Source organism: Synchiropus splendidus, chromosome 12 (assembly GCF_027744825.2).
Source record: "Synchiropus splendidus isolate RoL2022-P1 chromosome 12, RoL_Sspl_1.0, whole genome shotgun sequence".
NCBI lineage: Eukaryota > Metazoa > Chordata > Actinopteri > Syngnathiformes > Callionymidae > Synchiropus > Synchiropus splendidus.
In genome coordinates, this window is record NC_071345.1 from 4,902,070 (window position 1) to 4,925,905 (window position 23,836).

Below are 23,836 nucleotides of genomic sequence, written 5' to 3' on the forward strand. Positions count from 1 at the left end.
GAAGAACAGACGACAATCTATGTCTCAGTATTACGAAGCAGATTTAATCTCATCTTAAGTTTCATACCGACTTGCTGCAGAAGCAGAACCTGTCACACAAATACGGGATTAACATGTGTTTTTATGAGTGTATTATTTTCAGAAAGGTCTTCAAAAATAACTGCAGACATGAAGGTGCCACCTAAAATATGATTAGAAGCATTTGCATAACTGTGTTCCACTTTGCTGCAGCGGCTTGAAAGGTGTTCAACTCCACACATTTGCATTTTGGCTTTTGCGTGCAAGAAACTTAATTGCTTTGAACAGGAACAGATATTTCATTAAAGGCGGGACATTCCTCCCGTGATTGCCCTGACTGATAACAGACGCCCGGTGACACCTCGGTGCTTGTTTACCGTTGCACCTGAGTCAGCGGGTATGTTTTGTTCTCCTGCAGATAACTCAGATGAAGACCAGGGGCATGTGCACACACACACACACACGCACGCTCGCGGGAAATTCCCAGCGAAAATTCCACTCCAGCAGTCCTCAGCGAGCGCATTCCTGGGTTTTTCATAACATCTTCCCGCTGAAATGAAAGTGGATTTTGCCATTTTGAATGTCTGGTGTACCCTCCAGTTAGCAATAAATCTGTCTTGCACGAGGATATTGGATGAAGATCATTTTGCCATGCACATTTGTTTTGTTAAAACGCTCGTCCATCAAACTGGAGAGAGATGAAAAATGCAGCTTCATACGCATCTCTCAGCACTATTATGCAGAGTTGTTTCCAAAAGCAACTTTGCGTGTACAGAGTGGTTTAAATTATTCAGAGTTGTGGGTTCCATTCCAGCAGTTGTTGCAACAGAAACAATTGAACTAGCGCACACTAGGGTCATGATGACGTGACTGAGCAAATGATCAAGAAAAATTCAATTGACTGCAAACGTGAAGTTTAAGGTGCGTTTTCCTTAATACGGACAAGATTTGCTTCAATTCACACAGAAAGAAGTTGTCATTCAGACCGACTTTTGAATATAAAGAGGTACAATGGTGCCTCGAACGAATCGGAGTTCGATCAAAAATTACAGGATTTTTTTGCTTCAGATTTCAAAACGAAAATCCAGAACTCGAAAAAAGCTGTGAAAAAACATAACGTGCGCAGATCGATCAGCTGACCCACAACGCGCTTTGTTATTGTGTATAACGCAGCCTCTGTATGCAGACGTGTCCCGTTAGCTCCATTTACTGACTGTTTTTTCTTCATATTGAGGTGTAAAACCTTTCCTGTCTCCTCACTGGACCGTGGTAGAGTGTCACAGGGGAGGTGCTCGCTCTCCACACCTCCACTCCAGGGTTTGATGTCCTGTTGTGGGCTGGAGCTGGGACAGGGATGAGGCGAGTCTGGGACAGAGCGTGACTTGGTTTATGACTTTGTCACAGCCAAACTGCACAGAAGCGCACATTCAGAGCTGGACACGCACCGGGCACCTCTTCACTTCTGGAGAGACCTCACTCACTCGGCAACCCCTCCCACATGCAGCGGCCACACACATAGAGGAACAGCGCACCTGCAGCAGACACTCTACATTCACTCCTACAAAAGCCTGTTTTAAGGCTCGGAACGCATTATTTCTTTTTCCATTCATTGCAATTGGAAAAATCCATTCAGATTTCGAACAATTCGCTTCTCAAGCAGCCGTCTAGAACGGATTGTGGTCAAGAACCGAGGTACCACTGTACTCTGATAGTGTTTACAGTAGCATTTAGCTGCAATGCTAAAGTAGGGTGAAAAATGCAAGAGTAGTTGTATGATGTATGATTTTTGTTGGTAATTGTGATGTTTCAGAAGCAAAACCTCGCAATATTAAAGGTCACAATCATTTATTTTTGCATATCGTGGAAGAGCACAAGTGAACTTGTAACTGAGGGGTTGCTAAGATACAGGTCAAATTACGCTGAGCTCCACCAAGGAGTGGCAGAGCTTATATAGTCAGTATTGATTCTTTCCTGTTCATTTTTGCACAGTTTTTAAAACTACTCCATAATGCAGATCTCTGCTTTGATTGTTGACATAGACATAGTCATTCAGACTATCCATCACTGAACTCTCTTACGGTAGCAGTTAGCTGCCATGCTAAAGTTGGGCCAAAATGCTAAGAATAGTCTTAGCTTATGATGATTGTTGTTTGTAATTCTAATGTTTTACAAGCAAAACCTCTCTATATTAAAGGTCACATTGAATCTTTTTGCATGGCATGGAAGAGCACAGGTGAACTGGATGCTGACCTGTTACTAAGCTACTAGTCAAATTACCCGCAGCCCTATCAAGGAGTGGCAAAGGTTATACAGTCAGTAATAATTTTGTCCTGTTTTTGAACAGTTTAAAAACTGCTCAGATTATTCACATGGAAACAAGTTGACTGGAAATAGCTGACAATGTTTTGAACACAAAGAGGTGTCTGAACTCTGATACTGTCTATAGTAGCAGTTAGCTGCAATGCTAAAGTAGGGCCAAAATGCTAAGAATAGTTGCAGCTTATGGTGATCTTGTTTGTAACAGCGAAGTTTTAGAGGCAAACCTCTCTATATTAAAGGTCACGTTGATTCTTTTTGCATGGCGTGGAAGAGCACAGGTGAACTTGGAACTGACCTGTTGCTTAGCTACGAGTCAAATTACCCTCGCTCCTATCAAGGAGTGGCAGAGGTTATGCAGTCGGTCGTGCTGGTTCGTCCGTAAACAGAAACACCCAAACGCTGCTGTAAAAATGAAACCTCCAGCTTCATTTGAAACTGGATTCAAGGTTTTGTCGTTGAGCTGCGTGGCGGCTCTGATGCGCCAGCTCTTCTTCGCACGCCTCTCATTCACACCCTCGCTCAGCCAACCCCCTCTCCAAACGTGTCCCTGATGCCCAAATGTTTTGAATTGGTTATGTAAAAGTATATTTCTTGTCATCACTTTGGTTTCTATGTTCCTACTGCAAGAGCACAGCTGAGTTTGCGCTTCCTGCAGTTAGAGATTCGTTTCACTGTTATTCCTCTGTATATAAAGACGTTGCTTGCAGCAAAATGAGAGTCCAGACCGACGCATCTCTGCATAAATATAGATCTGTATTTTGATCCCATGCGGGATATTCCTCCTCAGAATGAAATGAGAGGCGATTTGTTATGATAAAAGCAGGAGGGAAACGTATATATCAGTTTGCGCTGCATCAGTTACAGGTCAGTAATAAATTATTTTTTTTTTTTAAAGCCATTCAGGAGGCAGCATTACTAATCCGAGAGTCATCCCAGTCGTTGAATTTGAGGGATTCGTTTTCTGATTCCAAATTCCCCTTGCAGTCCCACAATGAACTCACCACTAGTTACTTAATCCTGTTTGACTTTCTGAAACAACCCAGCGTGATTCATGATGGCATTTTCCCAGCTGCGGACGACGCGAACGCTCGATTAATAAAGGCGCAAGTGTGCGAAAGTGGGGATTTTCGTGGGCGTACAGTAGTGAGCATTAGTCACACTCCGCTGACTGACCTCTGCCTCTTTCGTGTCACAGCTATCTCGCTCAAACCTTTCACCCACATTGCACGGCGAACACAATGCTTTTATTGTGCTCGCTGGTTTGTTTTGGGTTTGTTTTAAAGCACCGCTTTCGTCATTTTCATGGTCACGGCTGGTCTGGGTGCTGCTGCGCGGCAAACTTGGCAGTCATATAAACCCGGGGTGTTTCCTCGCTCCTTAATCCGTCAGATTACTGGCTGCCCTGCTCTGTTATTACTGTTGCCACTGGGAAACATGGTCCTCGTCTCTGGAACCGGGCATTAAGGTTTTCAGATAATCAATATTGTCTCATCTGGTTTGTGTATAATGGCAGCATTAACCACGAATGCCGCGATAAATGGAGTCATAGTTTACTCACCACCACTGAAGACGATAAATTGTTTTCTTAAAGTGGAGGCTTTTCAACATGTGGTTGCAGGATCCGGAGTGTGTTGGAGACGTTCATGAAATAATTGGTGGGAGTTCATATTTATTTAGCGGCCAGTCTTAATATTCTGCATAAGTGATTAGATCCGCCCGTGTTCTGACACATGCTCCGTCAAAGACATCCATTTGGGAGTGTAGCACGCTACCCTAAACTCTTAAGCCTCAGGATTTGTGACACCTTTTCACTGTTGAGGCATGACTTGGGTGTGTGTGCCAGAGGGAACTGCAAGTCTTTAAAGCAAAGAAAAGTAAATACTGACGTTGCAATGTACCCAGATGGGTCTAAACCATGATGGTATAGTTGGAAGTAGCGATGGGTAGATGAGGTTTCATGACACAGAAATGAAACCTGACTTTCAGAGGCCACTATATTTTGTAATGTTTGGACTTAAACAACTAATTCAATTGAACCACACGTCATTTCTAAACCAATTACGACACCGTTTCATCGACCCTGCAATACTTTTTTGTTGATACACTGCTGAACTGTGTGGCTTAGTAACAATCCAGCCATCTAAATTTTACGATTGATTTCTTTTTGTTCTTGTACTCATGGCCCAGGTGAAGGCAGTCAATATGTGCTGAGACTAGTGAGACCGCTGTCACGCTAAATAACCAGATCAGAAGAAAAAGAATATTCAACACAAACTGAAATTACTTCACCACCATGACATTGTATGCTTCAAATATGTTCTTCGATTTGATGTACATTTTACTCAAATTATTTTTATTGAATTTTAATATTTTTTTAAAAACAACTGTCAATCATTTATGTTTGAGGGACAAGCATTTCTATTGAGTTTAGAGTAATATATAGTCGTTGTGTCCTTTGTTTTGGGCCACATTTTGTCCCCGTCTGTCATGGACAGAGACTCGAACACAGAGTCACTGTATGCCTGTATGATAGAGAGTTATCAAATGACCTCTGGACTGAAGGATGCAGTTGACTTCACCCTACCCCAGAACGCCTCTACAAACTTCTGAAAAGGACTCTCTCACGTTTAAATTCACTTCCCTTGGCATTACCTGCCACCGTGGATTCTGCTCATCCAACTTGAAATGGAAAATTGAAACTAGCCACAGGAGAATCTAAATATACATTATTATAAGCCACTTATTGTTTAGAGCAACCGGTGACTTATAAAAACACAAGCCATGTATCACAATCAGAAGTGGAACTTTCGGTTTAAAACTGAAAGCGTGCGCATCAAATGAGGCCAACGTTCTGCTGTTTACAAACGTTATATATTTAACCTCACCCATCTGAGCCTTTGGTTTCCTGTATTAAAAAAAAAGTGAAAGAGACAGCCCTGAGGAAACAGAGTAAAGTTACACAGACTATGACGGTGAACCTCCTCTGGTTCTCACCCTCGATATCAAATGATGGACATTAAATGGCGTTGCTGTGGTCACGCACACAGCGAGCGGGACGTGAGACGCAGCCGAACCTGATAGTGGAAGTCTGTCTGAATGCGCGCGGTGTAGACTGACACTCTCAAAAGACAGCTGAAAAATACACAAGGTTTTGGGTTTCCTGTTGCCCTGTGGCACAGTAGTGTGCTTCCTCTGCTGGCTGTTGTCATATGTTGTTTAAAAGCGTCAGTGAACATCTGTTCTGATGTTCCGGCTGATATGGAAGTAAACAACGTACCAATGTTAAATTTGACCTTGCAACCGAAGTTTATCGAATAACAAAAGCAAATTAATATGTTTTTATTTTCTCATATATATATATATACATATACATATATATATACATATATATATATATATATATACTTTTGATTGTGTGTATATATATATATATATAAACATATATATACCGATACCAATTTTTGTCCAAAACAAGTTGCGTACTTGCATTTCAGTACCCACTGATGCAGATATTTCCGTATATCTTGTTATTTGAACGACATTCCTCAGTGTTTTTCTTGTGTATGGGTGGCGGTCGCAAGTTTCAGCGGTACAAATACAATTTTTGTGTTTGTCATAGACTTTCATAAAACGTATCGGTGGCCTTTCTTTCTGTACGAGTACAGGTATTGAAGTTGTTTTCTTCCTTGTAACTATATTTTTCATGCTAGAATTTTTACATTTGATTGTGGAATGGTGTTATTTTTCTACCTCCAAACCCCCTCAATCTAAGCCCTTAAAAAAAAAAAAAGAACAGCCCACTCAGTCCTCATTTGTCTGTTTATGCGCTGGTGAAAGTCTGTTATTTTATCATCTGTGACTCCGCAGCACACTACGTGAGCAGCAGGATGTGGCAGAGTTGGGCGTCCGTCTACTACATATATCAATTTCACCCAGAACTCCGACATCCGTCCTGTGGCCTCCTTTTTTATTTCAACTTCTCTATTACCTTTAAGCCTTCCCACCGATCGATCGTCTGCCAGTGAGATCGACCATGTCTGCGATGAGGATGCCTGTCCTGCTTATTTTCATGTGACATTTACAGACAGATATGTGGGTTAAGGCGACGCATACCCCCCTTCCATTTTTGCTCAATTGTTTCCACAGACAATTGAAAGACCAGACAATGAGCTAGACACTCTGTGCTCATTACTCACTTTCAGTGACCTTAAAAAAAATGCACACTGTACTTGTGCCGCATGTGTTGCCAAGTATATTCCTCGGCCTAAGTACCACATGAGTAACAAAACCGGTCTGGGAGGAAATTGGCATTTCCCTCAAAATTTTGACTATAATTAACTGTCATTCACCCACTGTCGTAATTGAGATGTGGCTTTGACTGAAAAAACACCTGCTTTACAGCACAGTTTCTTGGCTAAAAAACACACTTACTTACAGTACAACTCAGTATTTCGAACTTTGACTAGTTTGATGCCGATGCAATGCAGGAAATTTACCAAAACGCCACAGCAAAACACATGTTGGTTTGGCTCCATGATGGGTTTGAGCTCTGGTTTCCAGTCACAGGTTCACTACAACTTGACAAAGACTGGAGATATGTTTTTTTTTTTATTTGCTCTTCATTCAAATGAAAGAGAAGCAGAAGATATCACGCTTTCTTTCCCAAAAATCTCCAGATCAGATGTCGACTGAACACTACTGTGCACTCTGCTCGCATTGTTGTGACTGGAAGTCGTCGTTCTCAGGAGGTTCAGCTGTAAAGAAACAGAAGCGTCAGTTTAAATGCATTAGCTCTGGGACCTGGTTTCAATGAATCGGTTAGAGAGCGACATGTTGATTGGTGCGGCCATGCAAAACAGAACTTGACTGACTGCATGTAATTCCTACTGTAGTTGTGCACTACACATGTTCTCCACGAACATATCACATTTTAATTTGAAATTAAACTCCGTAGCACCACGTTTCATGACTCCAACACCGCTGACAACATGGTAAGCAGACAAGTGGGCGACCTTAGATGGCACTTCCTCTTAAAAACAGAAAAGAGCTCTCAACATCAACTGAGAATTTTGAGTCACAACTTAACCTGGAAGTGTTTTCGACTTTGGAGGTGAATGTAATGACTAAAACGCTGACAAGCACGTGGAGAGAAAACAAGTATGGTGAAAGAAATTACTGAAATAAACGGTAAAATTCTCCTCCCCCACCTCCCACAACATATTCCTTTCAACACAACAAGAAAAACTTTATTTCTAAAGCACTTAAAAAATAATAATATAGCTGTGTTACTAGGCAGAAAACATGGTCCCCATCTATGCGTGTGTACTTCAGGAAGTGAAGTCTTTCCTCCGTTAATGTTTAACAGGCTGCTTCCTCATCACCTTGTAAATATATTAATGTCAAAAATCATCCACAGTTCTGTCCTACAAGACATACTCCTGTGTCTAAAGGAGGAAAGGGGAGGTTCCTTTTTGCTCTTGTTGCAAACTTTTTGGTATTTTTCCAAACGTTTATGGTTGGGCAAGTAAAAAACTTCTTAAAAGTTGAAGTATTTGTATGTGAGGTAATTGTAACTTTGCTACACATTTTCACTTCTGCACCCCGACAGCTTATTTATTATCCCACAGTGGCAAATTCCAGCTGCTGTCAGGCCACTCGCCCTCAGCCAGTGTTGCCACATCACATGACCATAAACACTTAATGCTGCCTTTTCCAGATGAGCTTGGCCCACAGCAGAACATTTTAATGAGTCAGCTCGACATAACCACATCAAAGATGACATCATCGAATCACAAGTACAGTCCAGTCACATGAACGCTGCCAGGGGTCATGATGTACTCCGAATTATTCCCCCCCTGGTGGCACTAATGAGACGTATGACTCCGTGCGGAATGCATGATGTGATCATGTCTGTATGTGTGTTAAAAACTCCATTCCATAGTCATCAAGGAAAACCTGTTGGGATAGTAAACGCACAACATGAGCATCAACCACTGGCATATTCTGGAAAAACAATGCGCTAAAAGTGAACACACATTTTAAGCTAAAAAAAACTCTGTTATACATTCTAACAAATCTGCAACCAAGTGTTTTCTCCTTATTTTGAAGAAGTAGAAGACCACATTTTACATCACACCACCAAACAACCATGTGAAAATATCCAATTGCATCATACCAGAAGCAACATAAGTCGGCTGCAAACACTTAACACTGAAGTTTAGTTCAAGATTGATGTTGAGCACGTTCGGGAGAAAGTTTAATCTGTGCGAACAGCAATTGAAAAATGTCTTTTATTATCTTTGGATAATCATCATCAGTATTTAAAACCTATATACAAAAACCTAAAAACAAACTATGGCTGCAAACGTCTTGCACTCGGTTATGGTGGTTGCCACAGCCATCAGCCACCATATATATATATATATATATATATATATATATACCGCAATTGAAAAAATGTATTTTATTATCTTTGGAAAACGCACTTTACCTTGATGCCTGTGGTTATATATATATATATATATATATATATATATATATAACCGCGGGCATCAAGGTAAAGTGCGTTTTCCAAAGATAATATATATATCATTCATATATATATATATAGCCGCAGGCATCAAGGAAAAGTGCTTTTTCCAAAGATAATAAAATACATTTTTTTCAATTGCTGTATATATATATATATATATAAGATTTTATTATCTTTATTATCTTTGGAAAGCACACTTTACCTTGATGCCCACGGCTACCGCGCCGATGCCACGCAACTGCTGAAGTTAGTAGATTCGTAACTCGGATGCTGAAAAGTAGTTAAATATCAGGCACACGTGGATAGAAAGTGCTGGCTGGCTGTTTGTGTGTCGCTTTAATTTCACCACGTGTCATTCAATAATAAAAATCCATTAATAATAGAGTCATTTCCATGGTACATTTTGTATGATGGAAAATCATTATGATTTTGGGATCTACACTTGTACCACTTGAAAGGGTCTGTTTTATCGGGTTTTCAAAGAAAAGTCACCGCACACCGATGTTTCCTCTTCGGCTCATTCAAGACTGTGTGACACAGAGAAGCTACACTACACAGTCCCACACATCCTCGAGCTGCTCTGTGGGTGGGGGGTCTTTCTCGCTTTTAGACCGGTGATCAAAAAGCTAGGATTTCGAAGAGCAGTAAGAACCAAAGTAAAGTGAAGGAGTGAGGTGAGAGAACCGAGGGAGGGTCGGAAAAAAAAACAAGGTTAAAGTTCAGTGAAGGTAGAAATGTTGTGGGTGGGGGTTTGCTGATGCGTCCCTTACATTCATTCAGAATTCTACCCACCGCCTTTTCATTCATTCAGGATTTTAGTGTGACAGACTGCTTACATTAGATCAGACTACAAGGCATGGTGTGGTTATATTTGACATCACATGCTCTTTCATGTGACACGACGCCGGTACTTTTCAACATCCATCTTGAGACTTACTGGTCGACCAAAAAACCCACCGACCATAATATTCCATGTCAGCTTACCAGTCATGGTCTAGGTGTCACTGTAGTCAAAAAGAGGAAACACCATTTATTCTGCCATATCACCTGAGACGAAAGGGAAACTCCACCGTGACACAGTTGTGTTTTCCTTTGTATTTGGAACAAGAAGGTCATGATCAGGGTACACTCAAAGTTGCAGTCATGATGTTTCTTCGCCATGCAAAAATCACTACAGTAACTACAACTTGCACGGGGAGAGTATTTTTCAAATGACTTCTTCATTCAATAGAATTTGTTGCAGCCATATTGTGATAAATGGAATGTGAAAATTGGTGTGAACCAGTTGAACCAGTTGAGACTCATAGTTAATAGTAGCATTATAACTAACAGTTACTACTTAAGTTCTTATTCACGTATTCAAGTGCAGTCTAGAACTGTTTTTTTCTGTTAAAGTGTGTCAAAATGTCCGTCTACACTGAGCAAAAGGGAGATGGAGAGGTGAAGCAGGAGGATCAAGCATGACGCAGCGTCGCATCGCTGGACAAAAGATAACAGAGTTACGTGTAAATAAACATGTTCCTTGTTCATTTTAACCCGATCTGGTAGTAGCTCAATATTAATCTTCATCACACACTGAACCACCAGTGGTCTCCGACTACAGTGGCCTGAAGTGGACATAAAGTACGTCTCACTAGAGTGATGAGCTTTGTAAATGTGTGTATGTAATTTGATTCATCAATATGCTGCAGTGTCAGCATGCAGAGCAATGCAAATATCAAAATTCCCATCAGTATTTAAAACCTATATACAAAAACCTAAAAACAAACTATGGCTGCAAACGTCTTGCACTCGGCTACCAAAAAACCCTCAAACCTAAAAGTTTAAGCTCAATATTTTAGAGCTCTGTATTGTTTTGGACAAACCAGTCATGTTACATATATATATATTTAGTTAGTTAGTTTTGTGGCATTATTTTACTTAACAATTATTTTAATCTTTTCTCATCTTTTACCACAGTATTGAAACAATGTCGTTCGGGAACACCATCAACAAATCAAAGAGTCATTTTATTTGTTTTTTCGAGAAGCATCAAAATGAATTGCTAACGTCAATGTTTGTTTGAGACTCGTATTCATGTTTCCAACGGGCATTTGACTGAAAATCACCTAGGAAACGATGCAGGCCACTCGAACCGGAAGCACTTCTGTTTAGCCGCAGTTCACTTCCGGAGGCATACACAGTGCATGAAGTCGAATTTGCTTGCAATTTCGTTTGGACGAACTCATCCTACGGAAACATGTCCCGGGGTTCCAGTGCAGGGTTTGACCGTCACATCACCATCTTCTCCCCCGAGGGAAGACTCTATCAAGTCGGTGAGTGTGGCGGTGTGTGGCCGCTGAAGCCGGCTTGTTGGCGAGCCTGCTAAATGCTCTGTCATGGTCCGCTTAGCTCGGCTTCTCTGTGACCAGTTACAGCACGCAAAAACGAAAGCGGTTTTAAATCGAACCTCCGAAAACTCAATTGCAGGTTTAAATTTCCGCTGTGGAGCGAGTACAGCGAGTTAACGAATCCGCTTAGTATATTATCTGTCTGGTTGTTTAGCCGGTTAGCATTGTTAGCTTTCTCCAAACCGAGCTGATTCATTGCTGTGCTAACACTTGCTAATGTTGTGGTACAGTGTTGTTAAGTGGTTGAGTTTTCCATTATCTTCGTGGGCACGTCACCCGTAAATTCACTTTAACAAAGCTGTATTTTCAAGTTACTTTAAATTAGCTGTAGGTTGTTTGACATCCTGTAAACAGTAAGTCTTTACCGCTTTCCAAATTGCAATAAAATTATGTTGAAATGTACCTAAATTCATTGCCTTCTGAAACTCATTTTCCTCTGGATTTTAGTTAATCCTGAGAAAGTAGCAATGACATTGAGCAATGTCTTCAGATTTTTATTTGTGGTTCTTAACTACTGTGTTTTCCCTCTTGCACAGAATATGCTTTCAAGGCTATTAACCAGGGTGGACTTACATCTGTAGCAGTAAGAGGGAAAGATTGTGCAGTTGTTGTCACACAAAAGAAAGTACCGGTAAGTTGTGTTACAGTTTTATCATGGCAAAAAACAAGGCTGTAAAAAAAATAACTTGCAAGTCATGGACAGAACATCTCATTATAGCCCTGAGTAGCTACCATCTGCTGTCAGGAAACACACTGTCTCTTAGGCAAGAGGCCATGACCACAACTTGGATGTGACCTTTTCTTTTCTGAGGAGCGTTTATTCCATTTGGTTACATTATGGTTTTGTTTTGAACACATGTCGATTTGTTTTAAGTCAGAACAGACGCAATGTTTTATCTGTTTGTCTAAAGACTCCACTGTGTTTTCTACTCACAGGACAAGCTTCTGGACGCTTCCACAGTGACCCACCTTTTCAGAATAACAGACAATATTGGATGCGTGATGTCGGGGATGACAGGTAGGATCGCACTGTGAAGAATCGTTTTAATCTTCCTAAAAAAAAAAAAAAAAAAAAAAGCTTTTTGACTCAAACAAGAAATCTTTTTGACCCAATTTTTATTTCCTCTGATCCGCCAACAGCTGACAGCAAGTCTCAAGTTCAGCGAGCGCGCTACGAAGCTGCAAACTGGCAGTACAAGTATGGTTACGAGATTCCCGTGGACATGCTGTGCAAGAGAATCGCCGACATCTCGCAGGTGTACACGCAGAACGCTGAAATGCGACCGCTGGGGTGCTGTAAGTAAAATGATGATGTTGAAAACACATTTTAGTGCTTGGAACTAGGGGTGCAGTGATACCTATTTTTCCCCAAAACAAGTAGTGTACTTGCATTTGAGTACTCACTTTTGCTCAGAACTTAATCCATTCCACATTTTTTTATTTTTTTTCCATATATATATATATATATATATATATATATATATATATATATATATATATCATTATTTGAACACCGTTCCTCAGTATGTTTTTCTCGTGCATGGGTGTCAGTCACATGTCCCACTGCAGTACAAGCATGAATTTTACAAAATTGTCAACCTTGCATTCAAATACTGCATGCTGCTGCATAGTGGTATCAGTTCCGTGGTATTGGTAGTCATTCTGTCAGTACTAGTACAGGTACTCACGCCCGGTGTTGGACCAATACCAGTATCAATGCATCCCTACCTACAGTCATTCAATGCCACTTAGTGATGGGGGTTGAATTGATCGCGAGTGTGTGATCAAAGCAAGCGAAGCCAGTTTATGCTAACTATTAGCATAAACTGGTTAGTTTTTAACTTCTGCTTTCACAAAAAAGGTATTGAATATACTGTTATTTTACGTATAACAAATGTGTTGGCATTGAAAACATTTTTGTTGAGATGTTTGTATAAAAACAGATCTTGAAATGTATTGTTTTATCTGACACAAAAAGTCCGACATCGTTGAGTTTGTGTGGTTAGTAACACTAAAATGCTGCACTTCTTCTTCGTTTCCTTTCGGCTTCTCCCTTCCGCGGTCACCACACCTTCCTCCATCTCACCCTGTCCTCAGCTTCCTCTTCTCTCAAACTTCATGTCCTCCTTCACCACCTCCATCCATCTCCTCTTTGGCCTTCCTCTCCACCTTCTGCCTGGCAGTTCCAACCTCAGCATCTTCATCTACCAATGTACTGGCTCTCTCTCTCTCCTCTGTACATGTCCAAACCATCTCCATCCAGCCTCTCTGACTTGGTCTCCTAAACACCTGAGCACATGTGCTGTCCCTCTGATCCTATCCATCCTGCTCACTCCCAGAGAGAAGCTCAGCATCTTCATCTCTGCTACCTCCAGCTCTGCCTCCTGTCTTTTCCTCAGTGCCACTGTTTCCAAACCATCCAACATTGTTGGCCACCACCGTTTTGGACACTTTCCCATTCATCCTTGCCGACACCCTTTGGTCACACCTCACACCTGACACTTTTCTCCAATGATTCCATCCTGCCTGGACCTGCTTCTTCACCTCTTTCTGACACTCTCCATCGCCCTTAACAGTTGAGCTTGAGTACTTCAAATCCTCCACCTTCTTTATCTCTGCATCCTGTAACTTCACCTGTCCACTTGTGTCCCTCTTATTCACACACATGTATTCCCTCTTACTGCCACTAACCTTCATTCCTCTCCTTGACATATTGCCGTTTTGCTTTGAGAGCAGTTATATCTGTGAAATGGAATATGGACCGACGAGCACACAGCGTTGTCTGTATGGAATGTGGCTCTGGTAAAAATGTGTTCTGTATTTTGCAGGTATGATCGTCATTGGCATCGACGAGGAGTTGGGCCCCCAGGTTTACAAATGTGACCCGGCTGGTTACTACTGTGGTTTCAAAGCCACCGCTGCAGGAGTGAAACAAACCGAAGCCACCAGCTTCCTGGAGAAAAAAGTGAAAAAGAAACTGGACTGGACCTTTGAACAAACGATTGAGGTAACTAGTCGATTTCAAATGAGAAGAGAGAATGCTTGGTGATTTCTAGAGATGCTAATAAACCCTTCCTGTCGCCCTTTAGACGGCGATCTCTTGTCTGTCAACTGTTCTGTCCATTGACTTCAAGCCTTCTGAGCTGGAGGTAGGAGTTGTTACAACGCAGGACACCAAGTTCAGGTAAATGAAAGTTTTTGCGTTGGAAAAACGGCACTTCTGTTGTCCTCACCTTTGTCTTGTGGGTGCAGAATCCTGACAGAAGCCGAGGTGGACACCCACCTGATGTCCTTGGCAGAGCGAGACTGAGCGAGCAGAGACACGTCATCTTTTGGAAGAACTAGGAGCATGACGGGATACGCACTTCCCAGATGAAGAACGGTGTTATCTTTGCTGTATACTTATCCCACTGTTTAATTCTTCAATTAAAAAAAAACGTTTTTTGGAATAACTTTCGATTCAGTCGTCTTTTCACACTCTCCGTATTCCATTTAGTTTCCCGTCGCTCTGTCTCATCCGATCCTAACTATCACTGAAGCCAGTTTTCAAACTCCAATCAATGTGTCACATGACAAAAATTTGTTGACAAGGGAAACTTGGTGAATGGTTTCGGAACTATGACTTGTTCATGACAGACGAACGTGTCACGACTGAGTCAGCATCAGAAGTGGTGACTTGGGTGAACTTGGTTACGTCATATTTAGTCTGAAACCACGCATGTATTAAGTAATGACTCCTGCAAGTTCTTTATTTTTCTCATGTACTTTTCAGTTTTATCCAACTGAATATTTAATTATTCCTCTATGTAGGTTTCACAATTGTATATTTTTGTTTGCCTTTATTCATACCTCTTAGATGCCCTCAAGATTGACTCCCACTGATCACCTGAATGGTTTTATTTTACAGCTGTTTAGAGGACTCGCCCAAGCTGTTAATGTTAACAACTCTGGACAGTTATCGTCTCAGTGAAGTGAGCTATCAAAGCTCCTCACCCACGGACTGTGAAGCTCTGTCGGCACACGCTTGGATCGAGCTGAGCCGAGCGATTCCTATCTTGTAAACAGTCAGCTGACTGAGGAATGCTGTACTTCCCAGTCTTCTGCAACACTTCCTTGTCACTCTGACACAGCAGTACGTCTGCATCCTCTGGAAAGAAAAAAAAAAATCCCGCTGCGTAGAAGCTCAATTTCCTCCTAATAAAAGTCCTACTGTTGAGTCTGACGGCAAGAACAGCATGTCCCAACTGTTGCCCAGGGACTTTTGGCAGCGTGACTCAGACCCTCTGACCTCGCCCTGACAAGGAAATTCCATACAGTTTGTCACTAGTGACAACATTTTGTAAAGAACGCATCCATCAACCAGCACATTGAAAGAGCTTCATAAATCTGTTTTATTCTGAACATAATTTGTTAATAGTGTTAACAATTCACACAAGTACAAAAATAATATCTCTGTATTTACACTATTGAACATATTCACATATTGGTATATTTCAACAGGAACACTGCGTCGGCACGTCTCTCTGTTCTAGATCAGGCTACTCCATCCTTGATGTATTCATGATCCCGGGCCAGCGCCTCAGTGCCTGGACGGGGAAGCTGGACCCGCGTGTCCGACTTCCGTTTCCCACGTCCCAGTAGCAGCTCTTCGCACCTCACAAGGAGGGGGCCTTGTTCTACTTCCCGAACTTGATGTCATCGTACATCTGCAGAAAGAGCGAGTCAGGTCAGCAGCTGCATCGGGGCGACAAACTGGGTCCGTCGTCGAACACTCACTTCATCTTCCGACGCGTCCATGTCCTCCATGTCGCTGTCGTCGGATTCGCTCTCAGGCAGCTCCCTCAGCTCCTGCGCCGTCTTCTGGTACAGCTGGTGGCGGATTTCGTCGTTCTGCCTCCCGTAGGTGAGGTGGTACGGCGTGAAGCCTCCGTAGTTTAAACAGTTGACGTCGGCGCCCAGGTCGAGGAGGCGACGCACCAGCGCTGGGTTCTGGAGGTCGACGGCTAAATGGAGCGCTGTCCTCCCGCTACACTGTTCCTGCAAGAGGAAAAAAACGTCAACATCTCTGGGCGGAGCAAATAAACCGGCGGCTGTTGCAACTCACCTGCGCGTTGATGTCTGCGCCCAGCCTGACCAGACTCTCCACCAATGAGATGAAGCCGTTTATAGACGCTATGTGAAGACAGTTGTGCCCTGCAGGGAGTCAGAGAAACCGCTTCAGCCATCCAGTTCGGAAACCACTGGAGAGCAAGTCGGCTCTTACCGTTATAGTTGGTGCTGGAAATGAGCGAAGTCAGGTGGCGGCTGCTGCCGTTTTGCGTGATGTTGGCGAAGCAAGCTAGGGAGCCCTTTTTACAGGCGATGTGCAGAGCCGTGTTGCCGCCGTCGTCGGTCAACCGGGGGTCGGCGCCGGCCTTGAGGAGACTGTCCACCAGCAGCGGCTGTTCTGTGATCACCGCCAGGTGAAGCGCCGTCTGAGGAAGCGACAGCCATTACTATCATGCTTCACCCCCCCCCCAAAAAAAAAAAAAAAACTTGATAACAAATGTACCTGTCTTTGGTGGTTCTGCACGTTCAGGTAGGGGCAGTTTGGGGAGCGTTTGATCATGTGCAGGGCGTGTTCGGTGGCTTCGTGAATGACGGCCAAGTGTAGAAGCCTGTGAGGAGAGAAGATTGTTAGAAGTTCGCATTTGTTGGAGAGGAAACACGAGAGAGGAACTAGAGGTTCCACTTGACTCGGTGAGAAAAAAAAAAAGCCACAGTGGCGGCGCGTTTCGCAAGAGCGGAGTTTTGTCGGGTTATTTCCACCAGTTGTGGCTTGACACATCTGATGCTTTATCAGTTGATGGCAGGCAGCCAGGGACTTTCCTGAGCGCCTGAGGCCACTCGGCTCCGCCCCGCCGCTTTAAACACCTTGTTTTCCAGCGCACTCTTATCTAAACAGTGCGCTACTTCGCCAGTGCGCTCTGCGCGCAGAAATGTTTTGCACACAGAACGCGGTGGGGAAAGTAAGAAATATATAAACTTACGTGTCGCCGTCGTCCGTGACGACGCTGCGCCAAGGCTCGTGCTCGCACGGGGACGCGTCGTCTCGGATGGACACTTCCGCGAAGTCGCGCTCCAGCTCGTCCTCCTTCAGCGAGTCCAGGCCGCTGTCGAAGCGCTCCTCGTGACACGGCAGCGTCTTCCCCGGCTTGGGCTCGCGGTTATAATCCATTTGGCTGTGGTGTGAGCGTCGCTGCACGTCCATATTCGCTCTCGGGTGCGCTGCTCGTACGTCCGCGGCTCAGCGTCGAGTGGTGCGGCGGCGGGGCTGGCGCGCCCGGGTTATTCAGACGCGGCGGGGGGCGGAGCCGCGCCGGGGATTTCCACTTGACTTATCTGGGGAACAGGGAAATCACATAGAGCCGTACTTTTGTGAGAAAAATCCCCCCCCGAACAGCATCAGAATGAAAACTGGTAGTTTCCTGCTCATGCTCTGCAGGTTATATCGCTGTGGATGAATGAGACGCGCTGGCACACATCAGGCAACACCAGGCACAAGGTGCACTCTGAAGTCACTGACCTCTGAAACCGTGTTTCCTTCCAGGAGCACACCTTTTAAATCCAGTGCTCATTCCTCAAAATGGTTGCGATCGCCACACAACATTTCTCTGAATTCAATCTTCTCAGCAACATCCTGATAATAAGTCAAATATTTGGATTTGACATGCAGCCTTCGATTTAAATAGTCAACAAAGTAAAGCAGCACAAGTGATGCTCTCTCGTTTTCCATTAGAAAGAATGACATAGACTAAGAGGGAGTCATTTTATATGTGATGTGAACGCTTTATACTTGGAGGCACACGTGAATTTGTCTTTTTTTTCTGTTTATCTGATGTTTTGCACTTTATTCGTTTCTTATCTTTTGTTTTTGCTCAAGTGAGTGTTCAATATGTTTTTTAACCTTCATTTTTATTCTGATAAAAAATATAATTTAAGTAATATTGCTAAATCATTATTGTATAACCTTTATTGTACTGTATTTTTTTTCTCATTTGTGTCTGAAAATATTTTGAAATGTTAAATAAATACATTTGGGAAAATAATAAATAGATGCTTGAGTTAGTTTCCTTCACAATTCCACCATCCATTTTAGTTTTTAAAGTCTTTTTGAGTGACAGATTTATATCGTCATTGCTCTGCACTGACTTTAAACTTTGAGGGCCACATTCAACCATCAGCCAAAATACATGGGAGATTTTGAGCATATGGGTTGGAAGTCTGTCGTGAAATAAGAATGTCTTAGTATGCGCAATACAGGAAGTTAAAAACAACTCCAAAATGCACTTTTTACCTCAACAAACACACAAATATTAAATGCAACAACCTCCCTGTGAAGTCCTCTTTTTTTAAACATGCAAAATGTTTTAAGATCATGCCCTAGTCTTGCAAATAATAAAAGTACAGGCGTGTTTGAACACGGGATGAGAGCAGGGTGCTGTTACCACATTTCAAATCGTGGAGTTTCCTCGCATGCAAGTTAGGTAGATTTGGAAACCCTTCAGATTAGCATGTGTTTTGGTGGGAAAGCGAGAACAAACTCGACCATAACAGTGACACAACAAAGGAGTCTGTCATGCTAATTTAGAGTGTACTTTTTTCTAACTCCTGAACAGCCGCTCCCAACTAGGACAAATAGTGCTCCGCGTTTTGGAGCTAGACCACGGGTGTGAAAGCAAAAATAAAGCTGATGTTACCTTTATCTACATCAGGTTAATGTTCATTGTTATTGCATTTGCATAATACAGGTGTCAATATAGGTGCCATGTTTGCTCCTGCAGCATAACAAACATGGTGTCTGTCTTGTGTATCTTACCGTCTAGTTCTCTGAAAACTCCTGCATTGAGCTGCAGAACCTTATCGAACCTGTTTTCATTTGTGTGACTACAAGTTCTCAACTAAGCAAATAGAACAAAACAAAGATTCTGACTTGTTTGCAATGCACTTATTCTTCTTTGGATTTTTTAAAAATTAAACCCTGTTGCACAACCTGCTTCTAAACTGGATGAGCACTTGCACGCACCGCCTGTACTTCAGGTGGAATTCCCAGGATCACCTTTGTTGATGGAAGGGCGGCCCGCTGAGCACATAGCAACCGTACCGGAGCCTCCACACCTCCAGTGTCGCCAGCCAAAATACAATGCAGGAACACACCCGACAGGGCACGGCGCCGTCTGCGTCACGTCGCAAAAACCCACTCTCATTCTTTCCCTTTTTTTCAAATGTCATTTTCTTTACATTTTCATGTCGGTACCGTGTCTTTTTTTAATTTCTCTATTTACGCAAGTGTCGAACGGGCATGTGTAAGACTGGGACTTCCAGTTACATATTTGAGATTTTTCTGCATGCAGTGCAAGCGGCGCTTTATTTTTGCCCCGTTGCTATGGAGACAAACATCTGAGGAGGCACTGACGCCAGCTCGGTATCACCACCATCATCATCATCATCATGTATCACCCTCCCCCTCCTCCCTGCCCTTATTGTGGATTTTGTAAAGCAACTTGCGTCTGAGTGAGGGAACCGCCTCCTGGGGGCATCACACCCACTGCTGAAACTGACCATCGAAATCAGAGGAAGAAAGGTGTGTCCACTTTACTGCGCATCTAATCTAAAAATGAGGGTGAAATGAAAACAGTTTCAAGAAGTAAAACCCGAGTGTGAAGGCAAAGTAAGCAGGGGTTAAATAACAGGTCCCACCCCTGCAGCGCTAGACTTTACCCACAGCGTGTTTGCACTGGAGATAAACAGCAGCTCCTTCCTTCCTGTTGCTTATTTAACATTGCAAGTGCAGTTCACTTAAATGTGTTCAGCCATTTAAGGTTTGACTAAGCATCACTTTTTTTAAGTTTGCTCATGAACCAACAATACAGATTTTCCCTCTATAGTAGATTACACAAATCCCCCAGCGACTTTTGGGCCCCACTTCTGATACTGTGCTGAAACAGACAGGTGGAAAATTCCAGATCTGTTCTTTCACCTTTTACCTGAAAGAGAACTGGAAGACTGACACCAAACCTAAAAAACACCCCCATCTACTGTATCTCCTTTGGAGAACAGGTGTTTTCTTTACAGATGAAATCATGCAATTTTTTGTTTTGGTTCCATAAGAAAGTTGCTGTTGACATTTGTAACGTCTGTTGTAAGAAAAAAAAAAACTACTCAAGTGGAAACGCTGCCACTTGGTGGCTGGTGGTTGTAACAAAATCTGCATTTACAGTGCACATCGGTGTTTTGCGCATGCTTAAAATTTCATCAGATGTCAGTCAAAACTAACCATAAAAAGGTACAGTACACCCCCCAAAAATAGCAGTGTTTTGGGGTGATTCATTCAGAGCAATGGTTGGTGAAGAGAAGAGCGAGGGCAGGGTGGAAATTACTGTTTGATTTATTTATTTTTAATTCTTTTTTTTTTTTTTAAAGATACGTCGGAAAAATTAAACTGTTAAAAAAACAAGTGTATTACTCAGCAAGTTTATATATAAATATGAATCTACAAAAACACTGATTTTTTTTTGTGTTATTTTGTTCAGGTTAATAAAAAAGTCACGTATAAAATGTGATGCAGGAGGGGGCTTTCTTTGTAAAAGTTCCACAAGGTCATCGCAGCTTTCTAAAACGAGTAGCATCCACTTCCCTATGAAAGTGCCTTTTTCACTCAGAGTGATGATTCTGCGATGACCACTTCCTGCTCCGTCCTGCTTTTCACTAATGTGCGCCTCTGAAATGACTGTAACCGGTGCGTGGACGGTTCCACCGAGCCGGGCCGAGTCTGCGTGGGTTCAGTCTGACATTCAGACAGATTTAGAAGAAGAAAAAAAACACCTCTTTATTAGGTGGAGTGGGCGGGTGAATGCCGTGCCTAGAAAATGCATTTGTGGTTTGTCATATCGCCGTGCTTCCATTTCCTAACCTGAAATCTGTTCTCATGAATAAAAAGAGAGCAGGTCTGGGAGGGGCGAGGAGCTGCATCGAGATATTTCAGGCCGCGGTTCTTGGAAATCTAAAGGTAACAAGGTCATGGTGGAGAGCAGTTTCAAGTGATGTTTGCTTACCACTGTTATGTCACAGCAAGTATTGAATCGTACTCACATCCACCTTCAGTTAACCAGCGCTTGGTCCTGTTCGGAGTTGTGGGAGCCTTTCCCAGAAGCAGGAAGACACCCTTAGAGTGAGCATGCCTGTGGGAGGAAACCAGAGTGCCTGGTGAAAACCCACGCAGGCACCGGGAGAACATGCAAACTCCACCTGGAAAGGTCCAGAGCCGGATTCAGAGGCTGATCCTTCTTGCAGAGAGGCATATTGAATCGTGAATTTGAGGATTCAAATCATTTACATTTTGGGAAGATGGTTTTAAATTAGCTTATTTAAAGAAACGTTTTTAAATAGTGTTTCTAACGCCATATTTTTTTGCATTGTGATAAACAACACAGAACATATTATATTACAAGACATGAAGCCGGGAAGCAAAATTTGTTTCAAATGAGTATTTAGGATTCTCATGTTCTACTTGTGCACGTCAGATCTTTTTGTTTTGTTTTTGTTTTTTTGCTGATGGAAAATGGATTATTTGTGACACAATTTGACGTCCTGCTGACCCACTGTCATCGATTTTCTCTCACAGTCAGACTCAAAGCAAGACTCATAAAGAGTCTTGGACTCGATCGATAGATAAAAATTAAAGTTATTTATTCATCTCAATTCATTCTTTTTTTGTGATTTATTTTTTTTGTTTATTATATCCTGCAGTGATGGCTGGATGAGGCATCATGAAACAGTATTGCAGGGTTGATGAAACAGTGTCCCAATTTTCAGAGGCCTCTAGATGGCGCTCTCGGTTTAGTCCAAACATTTTACAGCAGACAGTGCCCTCTGGTGGCCTCTGAAAATTAGGACACTTTTTCATGAAACCTCATCAACCCTTCAATGCTGTGTCACGAAACCTCATCTACCCATCACTACTAACATGCATTTCTGTAAGAATCCCTACCTCTGAAGTGGTTTTTTCACCAATCCATTGAAAAGTGATAATATATTTGTGAATTGCAGGGTCATCAAGTGGAAATGCACGTCCCACCCGTCCACAAAATAGAATCTGTCTAGAATTTGTCATAGATCATTTGTATATTATAGTGTACACATGTCAAACTTAAGGCTCGGGGACCAAATATGGCCGAGAAATTCATTTTATGTGGCCCACAACAGCTTTAAAAACACATACTGGGCTGAGAATACATTTTTAAAAAAACAAAAAAAAAAAGCTTTTGACTCACAAGAATTCAATGCGCTGTTTTCTAGGAAGTGAAGATCTTAAATTTCATGAGGATGGAAGGGAATTAAATGAAAAGATGGATAACTAGTGCTGTTTAATCTGCACTCTGGTATTTTGATCCTTTGAGTAATTCAGATCGGTTTCTAGTTTAATTTAATATTTTATTGTATAGCATCTTATAGTTGTGAAAAGGTATTAAGTGCTCGTCTTATTACGTCCGTGAGGTTTCTCAAAACTTCCAAAAACAGATTATGAAATGTGAGATAAGCAATGTTTCCACTGAGAAAAAAACAGAAATCAAAATGTCTCACGATAAAGGCTCACTTTTATCAATGATGGTTTTACTTTGACTGTACTGGAAGAGTAGAACCATTTCCTCTTATGCGTACAGGTGAAGTCGGCCCTTTACTTGTTGCCTGTGATAAAAACAGAAACCTTGCGCTTTAGATGAAAGTGCGTGTATGTGCGTAGGAGGCCGCTTCTGTTCACATTTGACCACAGACTGAAAAGGTTTGGTCTGCCCAGCTGAAGCCCATGCCCACATCCTACCCACTCATGTGGTCCCCACATGCATGGCTTGGCTGGCAGTGTGAGATTATCGGAAATCATATCAGATACATGCTCAGAAACCAGTCATCGATTAAAAAATATGACTCCTATCGTGTCTCAAACGGGTCATAGAGGTCCAGTTTAAAACAGAGGCGCTGGAAACTGAGTTCTTGACGCCACAGTTAGTGCCATCTAGTGGTGGTTCTGTACACGGCAGCAGTGTATGGGGTTTTTTTTTCCTGCGCGCTTCCGCTACTTCATACGCGGTGACTAAGAAGAAACGTCTTCACTTAATCTGCACCGTTCACAAAAAGCAGATTCATGTGAGAAATGAATGAGACTTTAGAATCTTGCAAAACGGACACAGAAGCATTAAAACAAACCCGCCAATGGCTTCGCTTAATAAACACTGCAGAGAATGAAAAAAAAGCCCAGGAGATTCACAGTTCAATATAATATATAAAATTTATCTGAAAAATAAATCATATTTAATAATAATAATTCGATTGCGAAGGCACCGCGCTCATTCTACGCACCAATAACCCAGCAAACTTCCCCCCTGCGGTGTGAGAACGTAAAACACGCGGAGGAAACGGTGTTTTCGACACAAACCACATTAGATTCTACAAAATTATTATCGCGTGTTTTACGTCCGATTGACCCATTTTCTATTTCCGCGATCAAACCGGTGGCCTCTGGGTTTTACAGCAACCATGT

General features: G+C 42.4%; 2 protein-coding genes across 2 annotated transcripts; one reads left to right on the forward strand and one right to left on the reverse strand.

Annotated features, from left to right (window-relative positions):
* The first annotated feature begins 11,027 nt into the window (after positions 1-11,027).
* Positions 11,028-14,711, forward strand: LOC128768173 (proteasome subunit alpha type-6). Its single transcript, XM_053880849.1, has 7 exons — positions 11,028-11,184; positions 11,796-11,890; positions 12,196-12,277; positions 12,400-12,555; positions 14,088-14,266; positions 14,349-14,443; positions 14,512-14,711. The coding sequence occupies exons 1-7, from the start codon at positions 11,109-11,111 to the stop codon at positions 14,567-14,569; spliced, it is 741 nt and encodes a 246-aa protein (XP_053736824.1). The 5' UTR covers positions 11,028-11,108; the 3' UTR covers positions 14,570-14,711.
* A 921-nt stretch (positions 14,712-15,632) lies between these two features.
* On the reverse strand, positions 15,633-17,545 carry LOC128768239 (NF-kappa-B inhibitor alpha-like). The gene is made up of 6 exons (XM_053880985.1): positions 17,289-17,545; positions 16,811-16,916; positions 16,523-16,733; positions 16,364-16,452; positions 16,036-16,296; positions 15,633-15,965 (listed from the first exon to the last, which is right to left on the reverse strand). Exons 1-6 carry the CDS (start codon positions 17,507-17,509, stop codon positions 15,936-15,938), a joined length of 918 nt encoding a protein of 305 aa, XP_053736960.1. The 5' UTR covers positions 17,510-17,545; the 3' UTR covers positions 15,633-15,935.
* Positions 17,546-23,836: the final 6,291 nt, after the last annotated feature.